This window comes from Girardinichthys multiradiatus, chromosome 14, assembly GCF_021462225.1.
Source record: "Girardinichthys multiradiatus isolate DD_20200921_A chromosome 14, DD_fGirMul_XY1, whole genome shotgun sequence".
NCBI lineage: Eukaryota > Metazoa > Chordata > Actinopteri > Cyprinodontiformes > Goodeidae > Girardinichthys > Girardinichthys multiradiatus.
The window spans coordinates 6126636-6140832 of NC_061807.1; the positions used below are offsets into that span (position 1 = coordinate 6126636).

General features: G+C 42.0%; 1 protein-coding gene across 1 annotated transcript; it reads right to left on the bottom strand.

Moving 5' to 3' along the window:
- Positions 1 to 11350: 11350 nt before the first annotated feature.
- On the bottom strand, positions 11351 to 14184 carry trappc1 (trafficking protein particle complex subunit 1). Its single transcript, XM_047386782.1, has 5 exons — positions 14046 to 14184; positions 13373 to 13471; positions 13208 to 13278; positions 12988 to 13126; positions 11351 to 11801 (listed from the first exon to the last, which is right to left on the bottom strand). The coding sequence occupies exons 2-5, from the start codon at positions 13469 to 13471 to the stop codon at positions 11673 to 11675; spliced, it is 438 nt and encodes a 145-aa protein (XP_047242738.1). The 5' UTR covers positions 14046 to 14184; the 3' UTR covers positions 11351 to 11672.
- Positions 14185 to 14197: the final 13 nt, after the last annotated feature.

Below are 14197 nucleotides of genomic sequence, written 5' to 3' on the forward strand. Positions count from 1 at the left end.
CCGGTGGGTTTGATGGTTTTACTGGTGGGAACAGAACACGCTCTGTGGACCCAGTTCAGTTTTTTCTGGAGTTAGATGTTTACTGAAGGTTCTGTAGGATTTTCTTGAGAAGCTTTCCAGTTCGAACCGGGACCTGTGGTTCTGTTTATCTCTGTCTTCTATGAGTTCATGATTGTTATTCCTTATTGGACCCATTAACAGCTGATCCAGAACCGTCTTTCATAAGGTCCACTCCGACGTCTGTCTCTGGTGGCCAGTGGGACAGAGGTGGGTTCACCAGGACAGCTCCAGAATCAGAACCGTTCATATGGATATTAGTAAAGGATCAGTTATACCTCTGAGGGAGAAGACTGAAGTCTGAGTAGAAAACGGATCTCTGATCAGTCAGAACCAGAAGATGGAACCGGACCTGTCTGTGTCTCAGAGACAGGAAAGCTGCTGTAAGCTGTTGGGGACGTGATGATGGACGTCACCTTCTACAGAACCTCCTCAAACTGAAGATCTTCAGTGGAAACCAGCAGTTTGGGTCAGTTTTGTTCTTCATCTTCTTCTCTGTAGCAATGAGGAGCAGAAACCCACTGAGGGGCTGTGATGTTCAGCCTCGGTGTCCAGATGTCCTCTCTGGACGTCTCCTCTGTAGCCAGCTGTGAGCAGCAGTTTTTTCCCTCAGATTAGATCCGATTAGATCAGCACCAGGATTATCCTGCTGACCCAAACAGCTGATGGTCATCTGAGAACTTCTAATCTCAGTAGCCGGACTGTCTGCAGGTCAATGTTGATCCGATGGCTGGTCCTGATTTTGACCTGACAGCAGCATCGGGGCGAGATCTGACCTTACAGCATCACCAGCAGCAGGTCCCCCAGAGCAACCAGAACCCGGCCGATGAAGACACTGCAGAGAACTGAAGCAGGACCATCCGGGTCAATGAACAGAATTCAGGAGCGGAGGTTCTGTAGGTCTGTGTGCAGAATGTGCAGCCAAACCCACAGCTGGACTCATGAGATTACTGAGATTAATCCAGATGTTAATCAGCATTAGTGAGAGCTGACCTCTGACCCGTTACATCAGCACCATCAGCCTGTCAGAGGTCCGACCCTGTCCTTCTGTAAGCTGACTGGACCTCGTCACGTAGAAATGGTTCTTCTGAAGCGTTTATTGTTAACATGTTTGACACCAGGACAAATTGGACCTCTTAGAATCAGAATCAGAATCAGAATCAGAAAAGCTTTATTGCCAAGTACGTTTTTGGACATACAAGGAATTTGTTTTGTTAATATAATATTTACAACAAATGAATCAGTTCAAAGCAAAATAAGCTACAGGAACCGGGTTAAATGAATTTGGACCTTCATGAGTTCCTCCTGAAACCAGCTACACAGAACCTAATGAACCAAGTTCAGCCCTGCAGGTAGGTGGTTCTGGACCTTTGCTCATTTTCATGCTTAAACCAGAACCACAGTTTTCAGAGGGGTAACAAAGGCATCAGTCAAGAGAGCAGTACCAAAAGGTCCAAACACGACTACAGGGCTGACAGTGGAAACAAACCCTGGGCCTGAACCTCCTTCATGGCTGGAAGGTGGATGTGAGGTGGGGGTGCCGTGTATGCGGGTTTATGGTGCTGTGGGCTCCTGGGCCCAGATGTATTTATTATCCTGGTCAGCCACACATGTTCATCAAGGAAGGTTCTGTATGATCCTCCAGCAGAACATTTTGAACAGTTGCTCCTTAAATAATAGATTCTGATGAATTTCAGGATATAAATGGACAACATTCAGACAGGAGATGAACAAACCCAACGTGAACCTTAACAGGAGATTCTCTGGACAGAACTTCTGGCTTCAGGTCCCTCTGAGCTCTTAGGACCCTGGTAGAATGGCCCAGTAATCCATCCCTGCTTTTAACTGGTCGCCTCACTGCCTGCCCACTGCTCCCAGTGTGTTCACAGCAACAGCTACTAAAGCTGCAAAATTGACTTTTTAAAATGATGGTAAAACTTTATTTGGAGGAGGTGACATGAGGAGGATGTCAGGAACAAGACATGAATCTGTTTCATGAGCTTTAATAACTCTTTTAACATTAATGACTCCTTTAATGGTCACGACTGCATCCCAAACAGTGCCAGCTTTGTACCCTCATCATACCATGGGACCAGTACATCTATCCATACCAGTGAAGGCTTCATCAACGTTGAGTGAAAACATGCTACGCTTTAGATTTCAGACCGATGTTTTAAAGCTCTGGAGAGATACCGTGTGATGACAGCTGACTGGAGGGTGAGGGCGACTTGATCTTCCATTAACTTCTTCCTTAAAAGCTGACGAGTGGAAGAGTGATGGGACAGGAAACATCTAGCTCAGCAACGAAGGAGCTTGGAAGAACAGCGATACTTCAGGAGGTTTGATAAAAGCTGACTCAAGTACTGAGTGACTGTTGGATCAGAACATCTGATATGATTTCTACAAAACGATGTCTTTAGAAACACAAGTGATGCTTTTGGTGTTTTATAGAATAAATAAGGAACAATAATTACTGAATAACAACTCTAGACAGAACAAACACTGATTATGTTAACATGAAGCTACTGAAGCCAACAGTCAGTAGAAAAGCTATAGATGTTAGAACAAATATATCCTGTTCACTGCATCTTCATCGGACCTCCAGCTGGCCCAGTAGGCAGGAAAACAGCTTCAGAACCACAAAGCTGCTGCACATGAAGGAAGTCACATTTAAACAGAAACTGTTTCTGTGTCTGCTTCATATTTGTTTAAAACATCCTTGATTTTCATTGAATTAAGTTACTAGAGGAGGTAGAGTAGCCAGAAATTATATTCAAGTCAGAGAAGGGGTACTTCAAAATAATATTACTCAACTAGAAGTAAACAGTTCAGTAAAACTACTCCTAGTACTTTCCCTTCAAAATTACTGAAGTAACTTTGTCTGTGCTCAAAGCGGACATCTGCCGGACATGACACACAAAGCCCAATTTTTAACGGCGTCTGCAGTGTCACACCACTGGTACTAGTACGCAACTAGTACACTGCCCCTCTCTGCGCCGCACTGACAGATGTATTCCTCGTCCCTAGTCTGGTTTAATGGCCTTAAATACCAGCTTCATTCTTCGTGTTTGTCCAACGTTACAAAGCAAATTAGCAGCTCCTCCTCATCCGATGTAGCCGTGGCAAAATTTATCTGCCCTTTAGTAGTCACTGGACCCCGAATAACTAACTAGTTAATGTCCATCTGAGTAATCTTAACTAGTGACTGCCAGCCTGAATAACCTTAACTAGTTGCTGTCAGCCTGAATAACTGTAACTAGTTACTGCCAGCCTGAATAACCTGAACTAGTTGCTGCCAACCTGAATAACTGTAACTAGTTACTGTCAGCCTGAATAACCTGAACTAGTTGCTGTCAACTTGAATAACTGTAACTTGTTACTGTCAGCCTGAATAACCTGAACTAGTTACTGCCAGCCTGAATAACTGTAAATAGTTACTGTCAGCCTGAATAACTAACTAGTTACCGCCAGCCTGAATAACTGAAACTAGTTACTGCCAGCCTGTATAACTAACTAGTTACTGCCAGCCTGAATAACTGTAACGAGTTACTGTCAGCCTCAATAACTGTAACTAGTTATTGTCAGCCTGAATAACTAACTAGTTACTGTCAGCCTGAATAACTAACTAGTTACTGCCAGCCTGAATAACTGTAACTAGTTACTGTCAGCCTCAATAACTGTAACTAGTTATTGTCAGCCTGAATAACTAACTAGTTACTGTCAGCCTGAATAACTAACTAGTTACTGCCAGCCTGAATAACTGTAACTAGTTACTGTCAGCCTGAATAACTGTATCTAGTTACTGCCAACCCGCATAACTGTAACTGGTTACTGCCAGCCTGAATACCTAACTAGTCACTGTCAGCCTGAATAACTGTAACTAGTTACTGTCCATCCGAATAATCTTAACTAGTTGCTGCCAGCCTGAATAACTGTAACTAGTTACTGTCAGCCTGAATAACCTGAACTAGTTACTGCCAGCCTGAATAACTGTAAGTAGTTACTGTCAGCCTGAATAACTAAAAAGTTGCCGCCAGCCTGAATAACTGTAACTAGTTACTGCCAGCCTGAATAACTAACTAGTTACTGTCAGCCTGGATAACCTGAACTAGTTGATGCCAGCCTGAATAACTGTAACTAGATACTGTCAGCCTGAATAACTAACTAGTTACTGTCAGCCTGAATAACCTGAACTAGTTACTGTCAGCCTGAATAACTACCTAGTTGCTGCCAGCCTGAATAACTGTGACTAGTTACTGCCAGCCTGAATAACTGTAACTAGTTATTGTCAGCCTGAATAACTAACTAGTTACTGTCAGCCTGAATAACTAACTAGTTACTGCCAGCCTGAATAACTGTAACTAGTTACTGTCAGTCTGAATAACTAACTAGTTACCGCCAGCCTGAATAACTGTAAATAGTTACTGTCAGCCTGAATAACTAACTAGTTACTGCCAGCCTGAATAACTGTAACAAGTTACTGTCAGCCTCAATAACTGTAACTAGTTATTGTCAGCCTGAATAACTAACTAGTTACTGTCAGCCTGAATAACTAACTAGTTACTGCCAGCCTGAATAACTGTAACTAGTTACTGTCAGCCTAAATAACTAACTAGTCACTGTCCATCCGAATAATCTTAACTAGTTACCGCCAGCCTGAATAACTGTAACTAGTTAGTGTCAGCCTGAATAACTGTATCTAGTTACTGCCAACCCACATAACTGTAACTGGTTACTGCCAGCCTGAATAACTAACTAGTCACTGTCAGCCTGAATAACTGTAACTAGTTACTGTCCATCCGAATAATCTTAACTAGTTGCTGCCAGCCTGAATAACTGTAACTAGTTACTGTCAGCCTGGATAGCTGTAACTACCATCAGCCTGAATAACTGTAACTAGTTACTGCCAGCCTGTATAACTAACTAGTTACTGCCAGCCTGAATAACTGTAACAAGTTACTGTCAGCCTCAATAACTGTAACTAGTTATTGTCAGCCTGAATAACTAACTAGTTACTGTCAGCCTGAATAACTAACTAGTTACTGCCAGCCTGAATAACTGTAACTAGTTACTGTCAGCCTAAATAACTAACTAGTCACTGTCCATCCAAATAATCTTAACTAGTTACCGCCAGCCTGAATAACTGTATCTAGTTACTGCGAACCCGCATAACTGTAACTGGTTACTGCCAGCCTGAATAACTAACTAGTCACTGTCAGCTTGAATAACTGTAACTAGTTACTGTCCATCCGAATAATCTTAACTAGTTGCTGCCAGCTTGAATAACTGTAACTAGTTACTGTCAGCCTGAATAACTAACTAGTTGCCACCAGCCTGAATAACTGTAACTTGTTACTGTCCATCTGAGTAATCTTAACTAGTTACTGCCAGCCTGAATAACTGTAACTAGTTACCGGCAGCCTGAATAACTGTAACTAGGCATTGTCCATCTGTGTAATCTTAACTAGTTACTGCCAGCCTGAATAACCTTAACTAGTTGCTGTCAGCCTGGATAGCTGTAACTACCGCCAGCCTGAATAACTGTAACTAGTTACTGCCAGCCTGAATAACTAACTAGTTACTGTCAGCCTGAATAACCTGAACTAGTTGCTGCCAGCCTGAATAACTGTAACTAGATACTGTCAGCCTGAATAGATGTAACTAGTTACTGTCAGCCTGAATAACTAACTAGTTACCGCCAGCCTGAATAACTGTAACTAGTTACTGTCCATCAGAACAATCTTAACTAGTTGCTGCCAGCCTGAATAACTGTGACTAGTTACTGCCAGCCTGAATAACTGTAACTAGTTATTGTCAGCCCGAATAACTAACTAGTTACTGTCAGCCTGAATAACTAACTAGTTACTGTCAGTCTGAATAACTAACTAGTTACCGCCAGCCTGAATAATTGTAAATAGTTACTGTCAGCCTGAATAACTAACTAGTTACCGCCAGCCTGAATAACTGAAACTAGTTACTGCCTGCCTGTATAACTAACTAGTTACTGCCAGCCTGAATAACTGTAACAAGTTACTGTCAGCCTCAATAACTGTAACTAGTTATTGTCAGCCTAAATAACTAACTAGTCACTGTCCATCCGAATAATCTTAACTAGTTACCGCCAGCCTGAATAACTGTAACTAGTTAGTGTCAGCCTGAATAACTGTATCTAGTTACTGCCAACCCGCATAACTGTAACTGGTTACTGCCAGCCTGAATAACTAACTAGTCACTGTCAGCCTGAATAACTGTAACTAGTTACTGTCCATCCGAATAATCTTAACTAGTTGCTGCCAGCCTGAATAACTGTAACTAGTTACTGTCAGCCTGAATAACTGTAACTTGTTACTGTCCATCCGAGTAATCTTAACTAGTTACTGCCAGCCTGAATAACTGTAACTAGTTACCGGCAGCCTGAATAACTGTAACTAGGTATTGTCCATCCGTGTAATCTTAACTAGTTACTGCCAGCCTGAATAACCTTAACTAGTTGCTGTCAGCCTGAATAGCTGTAACTACCTTCAGCCTGAATAACTGTAACTAGTTACTGCCAGCCTGTATAACTAACTAGTTACTGCCAGCCTGAATAACTGTAACAAGTTACTGTCAGCCTCAATAACTGTAACTAGTTATTGTCAGCCTGAATAACTAACTAGTTACTGTCAGCCTGAATAACTAACTAGTTACTGCCAGCCTGAATAACTGTAACTAGTTACTGTCAGCCTAAATAACTCACTAGTTATTGTCCACCATGGTAGCCTTCACTAGTTACTGCCAGCCTGAATAACTGTAACTAGTTACTGTCAGCCTAAATAACTAACTAGTTACTGCCAGCCTGAATAACTGTATCTAGTTACTGCCAACCCGAATAACTGTATCTAGTTACTGCCAACCCGCATAACTGTAACTGGTTACTGCCAGCCTGAATAACTAACTAGTCACTGTCAGCCTGAATAACTGTAACTAGTTACTGTCCATCCGAATAATCTTAACTAGTTGCTGCCAGCCTGAATAACTGTAACTAGTTACTGTCAGCCTGAATAACTGTAACTTGTTACTGTCCATCCGAGTAATCTTAACTAGTTACTGCCAGCCTGAATAACTGTAACTAGTTACCGGCAGCCCGAATAACTGTAACTAGGTATTGTCCATCCGTGTATTCTTAATTAGTTACTGCCAGCCTGAATAACCTTAACTAGTTGCTGTCAGCCTGAATAGCTGTAACTACCGTCAGCCTGAATAACTGTAACTAGTTACTGCCAGCCTGTATAACTAACTAGTTACTGCCAGCCTGAATAACTGTAACAAGTTACTGTCAGCCTCAATAACTGTAACTAGTTATTGTCAGCCTGAATAACTAACTAGTTACTGTCAGCCTGAATAACTAACTAGTTACTGCCAGCCTGAATAACTGTAACTAGTTACTGTCAGCCTAAATAACTAACTAGTCACTGTCCATCCGAATAATCTTAACTAGTTACCGCCAGCCTGAATAACTGTAACTAGTTAGTGTCAGCCTGAATAACTGTATCTAGTTACTGCGAACCCGCATAACTGTAACTGGTTACTGTCAGCCTGAATAACTCACTAGTTATTGTCCACCATGGTAGCCTTCACTAGTTACTGCCAGCCTGAATAACTGTAACTAGTTACTGTCAGCCTAAATAACTAACTAGTTACTGCCAGCCTGAATAACTGTATCTAGTTACTGCCAACCCGAATAACTGTAACTGGTTACTGCCAGCCTGAATAACTAACTAGTCACGGTCAGCCTGAATAACTGTAAGTAGTTACTGCCAACCTGAATGACTGTAACTAGTTACTGTCAGCCTGAATAACTAACTAGTTACCGCCAGCCTGAATAACTGTAACTAGTTAGTGTCAGCCTGAATAACTGTAACTAGCTACTGTCAGCCTGAATAACTGTAACTAATTACTGCCAGCCTGAATAACTGTAACTAGTTACTGCCAGCCTAAATAACTAACTAGTTACTGCCAGCCTGAATAACTATAACTAGTTACTGTCAACCTGAATAACTTTAACTAGTTACTGTCCATCCGAGTAATCTTAACTAGTTACTGCCAGCCTGAATAACTGTAACTAGTTACTGCCAGCCTGAATAACTGTAACTAATTACTGTCAGCCTGAATAACTAACTAGTTACCACCAGCCTGAATAACTGTAACTAGTTACTGTCCATCCGAGTAATCTTAACTAGTTGCTGCCAGCCTGAATAACTGTAACTAGTTACTGTCAGCTTGAATAACTGTAACTAGTTAGTGTCCATCCGAGTAATCTTAACTAGTTACCGTCAGCCTGAATAACTGTAACTAGGTACTGTCCATCCGAGTAATCTTAACTAGTTGCTGCTAGCCTGAATAACTGTAACTAGTTACTGTCAGCCTGAATAACTAACTAGTCACTGTCAGCCTGAATAACTGTAACTAGTTACTGTCCATCCGAATAATCTTAACTAGTTGCTGCTAGCCTGAATAACTGTAACTAGTTACTGTCAGCCTGAATAACTAACTAGTTACTATCAGCCTGAATGACTAACTAGTTACTTTCAGCCTGAATAACTCACTAGTTACTGTCAGCCTTAATAACTGTAACTAGTTACTGTCCATCTGAGTAACCTTAACTAGTTGCTCTTTTTGTCATCCTGTTGGGCATTCATTTTCCAAAGGTACGTTTGCCGCAAAAACAGCTCTACCCATCACCATGACAACAGGGAAACATGGCGGTGGCAGCATTATGTTCTGGGGCAACGTTTTTTCAAATGGAACTAGAATTTTTAATCATGACCGACTGCTATTTAGAACTGTTTATGATTTCTTCAGTCGGTTCTGACCCAAAACCTTCAGGTGTCTGATAGAAAGATGGAGATGAAGCTAATATTCTGTTCATGCTTGATCCAGATCAACTGAAGAATGACTTGAGGAAAACTAAAGTTTGGTCACGCCAGAATCCAGAACCTTTCACTGAACTCTATGACCCAAATGCTAAGGTTCAGTTCTGCCACAATTCTCCTCCATGGTTCAAAGACATTTCAGCTCTTCGACTCACTCTGGACCTTCATACAGGTCCTTCTCAAAATATTAGCATATTGTGATAAAGTTCATTATTTTCCATAATGTCATGATGAAAATTTAACATTCATATATTTTAGATTCATTGCACACTAACTGAAATATTTCAGGTCTTTTATTGTCTTAATACGGATGATTTTGGCATACAGCTCATGAAAACCCAAAATTCCTATCTCACAAAATTAGCATATTTCATCCGACCAATAAGAGAAAAGTGTTTTTAATACAAAAAACGTCAACCTTCAAATAATCATGTACAGTTATGCACTCAATACTTGGTTGGGAATCCTTTTGCAGAAATGACTGCTTCAATGCGGCGTGGCATGGAGGCAATCAGCCTGTGGCACTGCTGAGGTCTTATGGAGGCCCAGGATGCTTCGATAGCGGCCTTTAGCTCATCCAGAGTGTTGGGTCTTGAGTCTCTCAACGTTCTCTTCACAATATCCCACAGATTCTCTATGGGGTTCAGGTCAGGAGAGTTGGCAGGCCAATTGAGCACAGTGATACCATGGTCAGTAAACCATTTACCAGTGGTTTTGGCACTGTGAGCAGGTGCCAGGTTGTGCTGAAAAATGAAATCTTCATCTCCATAAAGCTTTTCAGCAGATGGAAGCATGAAGTGCTCCAAAATCTCCTGATAGCTAGCTGCATTGACCCTGCCCTTGATAAAACACAGTGGACCAACACCAGCAGCTGACACGGCACCCCAGACCATCACTGACTGTGGGTACTTGACACTGGACTTCTGGCATTTTGGCATTTCCTTCTCCCCAGTCTTCCTCCAGACTCTGGTACCTTGATTTCCGAATGACATGCAGAATTTGCTTTCATCTGAAAAAAGTACTTTGGACCACTGAGCAACAGTCCAGTGCTGCTTCTCTGTAGCCCAGGTCAGGCGCTTCTGCTGCTGTTTCTGGTTCAAAAGTGGCTTGACCTGGGGAATGCAGCACCTGTAGCCCATTTCCTGCACACGCCTGTGCACGGTGGCTCTGGATGTTTCTACTCCAGACTCAGTCTACTACTTCCGCAGGTCCCCCAAGGTCTGGAATCGGCCCTTCTCCACAATCTTCCTCAGGGTCCGGTCACCTCTTCTCGTTGTGCAGCGTTTTCTGCCACACTTTTTCCTTCCCACAGACTTCCCACTGAGGTGCCTTGATACAGCACTCTGGGAACAGCCTATTCGTTCAGAAATGTCTTTCTGTGTCTTACCCTCTTGCTTGAGGGTGTCAATAGTGGCCTTCTGGACAGCAGTCAGGTCGGCAGTCTTACCCATGATTGGGGTTTTGAGTGATGAACCAGGCTGGGAGTTTTAAAGGCCTCAGGAATCTTTTGCAGGTGTTTAGAGTTAACTCGTTGATTCAGATGATTAGGTTCATAGCTCGTTTAGAGACCCTTTTAATGATATGTTAATTTTGTGAGATAGGAATTTTGGGTTTTCATGAGCTGTATGCCAAAATCATCCGTATTAAAACAATAAAAGACCTGAAATATTTCAGTTAGTGTGCAATGAATCTAAAATATATGAATGTTAAATTTTCATCATGACATTATGGAAAATAATGAACTTCATCACAATATGCTAATATTTTGAGAAGGACTTGTAGTTTCATCTTAAACCCTATTCAAGACCCACTTCCAAACCCACCTGTTCAGACTTGCCGATCCCACAGGATCACTACATGCTAACCACCACTGTGCTTTTACCACATTTGTCTAGTTTCATCCCCCAGTTCAATATTAAAATTTGATCTGTTGCTTTTATGTGTCCTTCATAGTGTGAGCTTGAGAGTCTTTAAAGGCGTCAATAAATCAAACGTATTATTATTATTAATATTCTCTGTGGGCTCCCCTGAAGAGGACCATGGACAGAGATGTCCTGATGATCCGAGACGTCTGGAGACCTTCTGCGGGTAGAACGGACACGTTACCAAGTCAGGATGTCAGATGCTGACAGACACCTGGATCTAAAGCTGCTTCAGTCTAGAGTTAGCTGAAGGGTTTGGACCCTAACAGAACCAGGTCACTGAACCTTGTTCATGTTTCCCTATAACAGATTGAATTAACATTAAAGGTAGAAAAGGTTCTGAGAAAAAATGAATACCATCACCATCTGGACTGAGCTGAACCAACCGTGCTGGACTCTGACTGGGTCACTGTTGTTCTGCAGCATTAATATTTCATGGCCCAATAACACCAGAACCAGACTGATCCAAAGTTAGTTTTATTAAACACAGATAGAGTTCTGCTGAAAATACCAAAATAACTCAATAAATAGAACCCTGATCCTAAGTTCTGATCCAGTTCTTCTGATCCAGTCCTCCTCCTTCCTCTGACCCAGTGCAGATCAACAGCACTCCAGACTTTCTGAAGTTCTAAAAGCGGTTTTCTTTGGACTTTGTACAATTTTTTACCCAGTCCATTTCCAAACGACCATTTTTATCTCTGACCTTGGAATGATTGAGGATCTGGACTGAAGGACTCTAAGAACCGAATTAGGACTTTTGGATCAGTACTGTGTGGTGCATTCAGGCGGCTCGGGGGCTGTAGTACGGCAGAGATCTGATGAAGGAGTCCAGTCTGGTGCCGAACAGCTCGCTGTCCAGCGTCTGGGAGGACGAACACAGGGGGTTCTTCACGACCAGCTCCACGTACAGCTGAAACAGAGACAGGACACTCAGACAGAACCAATACCAGAACTCAGCAGGTTCTGTTCTTGCCTCCAGTGTTAAAACCTTGGTTCTGAGAACCTGATCCAGACACAATGAGGTACTGGTCTAAATGTTAAAGCTGGTTTCTCAGGAGGACACTTTCATACATGATGTTATCTTGATGAGAAGATCAGGACAATGATGATGACCACAGATTTATGCTGAGAACATCTCATCAGAACCGATTACTGACACAGATCATCTCCAGGAGTCATGAAGGTTGACCAATGGAGGACAGACCTTCTCATTCTATCACCATAATCTTCTGGAGCTTCTAGATTTCTCTGCATAAAACCAGCTTCTAAAGAAAGTCCTGCAGACCAACGAACGTTTCTGACCAGGTTTTAACTGGACATGAAGAACACCACAGCTCAGCTACTAATAACTAAGAGTTACAGCTGCAGGTTGTAGAGATGGAACATCTTCTGTAAGGATTATCTGTGCAAACATCACTTATTAGTTCACCTCATCACCATCATCGTATCACTGTGATGAAGATTGCTATTAGCAGCAGTAACAACCATCATATTCTAACTGATCACACAGAACATGTTCTGTTCTTCAGAAACTGCTTTAATCAGTCGTACATGTAGGTAATACTTTTATTGTGAAAGTCCAAAGGAAGGAGTGTCTCATTTCATCAGTGGAAGCAGACCTGCTGATGGTCCAACCAACCTGCCAAGCTGGTCACTAGTTAAACACATCAGACTTAATAACTGCAGCTTTGACCCTTGTCAGCTTCCGTACTCTGCAGCTCCACATGTCCCAGATCTTTATAAGGAGATCTGAACCACAGCTTCCTGTCTGCTTCCTCACTCAGCTGAACCAATCAAAATGTTTCTGTTTTTAGAGTCAAGTCAGCAGCCTTTGACTCAGACCTCTGCTGGTCCTCACGACCTATTTTGGTAATGGTTAGGTTTAGGACTAAGGTATGAATTGAGTTTAGGTTAAGGTTAGGGTTAGGCATGCACTGGTAATAGTTAGGTTTAGGGTTATTGTCAGGGTTAGGGCATAGAAAGGGTTGAAAATGACTGAAAATCAATGGAAGTCAATGGGAGTCAACACATGGTCCTCACTACATATAGCAAAACAAGAGTGTGTGTATGTGTGTGTGTTTGTGTGTGTGTCTTACGTTGCTGTATATGTGCTGCAGGGTGTCTCTGGCGTTGCTCACTGACAGATCTGTGTTCATCACAAACTTCAGTCCGCTTGGCGTCTCGTAATAATGGAGGCGATACTTACTGGTCTGGAAGGACAGGAAGCCGTCCTTCCTGAGCCAAACGGAGACGCTAAGGACCACCGGCTGACAGGTGGGGGCACTGACAGGTAAACCTGCAGGTTTCAAAGGATACATGTCCTGAGGAGACATCTTGCTGACAAAAGATCTGATGGAGAACAACATGCCGTACATCAGCTTAAACTCCTGCAGACACAAACACACAGAAGCTGGTTACTGGCTGTTTGTTTACTTGTTTGTTTGTTTACTCGTTTGTTTGTTTATTTGTGTGTGACGTCACCTCATCCTTAGAGATCCCTGCCTGTTTCTTCCGGTTCCACTCATAATAAAACAAGCAGCTCCCGTTACGGTCAAATATGTACAGATTATGAACAGTCATCTAAGGCACAGACAGAAAGATTTACTGATCAGTCTAATCAATCAACCAATCAATCAATCAACCAATCAACCAACCAACCAACCAATCAACCAACCAATCAATCAACCAACCAACCAACCAACCAACCAATCAATCAATCAACCAACCAATCAACCAACCAATGAACCAACCAACCAATCAACCAACCAACCAACCAACCAACCAATCAATCAATCAATCAACCAACCAATCAATCATTTAGAGCTGGTAAAGACTCAATATGCGCCGAATCAAAGATCAGCTTCTATATAATTGAAATAGTTCTAACAGTTTATTCTAACCCATCACTGCAGTGTTTTCTTTCAAGTTTTAAATGCTACAGTTTAAAAAAGATGGTTTTTAAATGGAGTCTGGTTCACTGCAGCGATCAGATGGCGTTTAAAGGTCAGAAAATAAAAGAAATTAAATTTAAACCCCAGGTTTCAAACTAAACTTACAGCCACATACATTCTGAAACTAAATTATAGGAAATAATAAAAAAATAAACTTAAAAATTACAATAATCCGATGAATTTAAAGCGGTGACTGTGTTTACCTTCTCCTGCAGTCTCCGTCAGGACCTCACTGCACAGCTGTTCGCTTACATGCCAGACCAAAATGTTTCTGGGTTAGATATGGTAAAACCTATGGTTGTGTTTTTAAACAGATACTGGGAAAATATATTTTGAATCGTGAACTGCTTTTCGC

Coding starts and splice junctions, on each gene's coding strand:
- trappc1 (XM_047386782.1), bottom strand. CDS start 13,471: ATGACTGTTCATAATCTGTACATATTTGACCGTAACGGGAGCTGCTTG. Junction 13,127..13,207: donor AAGATGTCTCCTCAGGACAT/GTATCCTTTGAA, acceptor CGTTTGGCTCAG/GAAGGACGGCTTCCTGTCCT. Junction 11,802..12,987: donor TGCAGCACATATACAGCAAC/GTAAGACACACA, acceptor TCTCTGTTTCAG/CTGTACGTGGAGCTGGTCGT.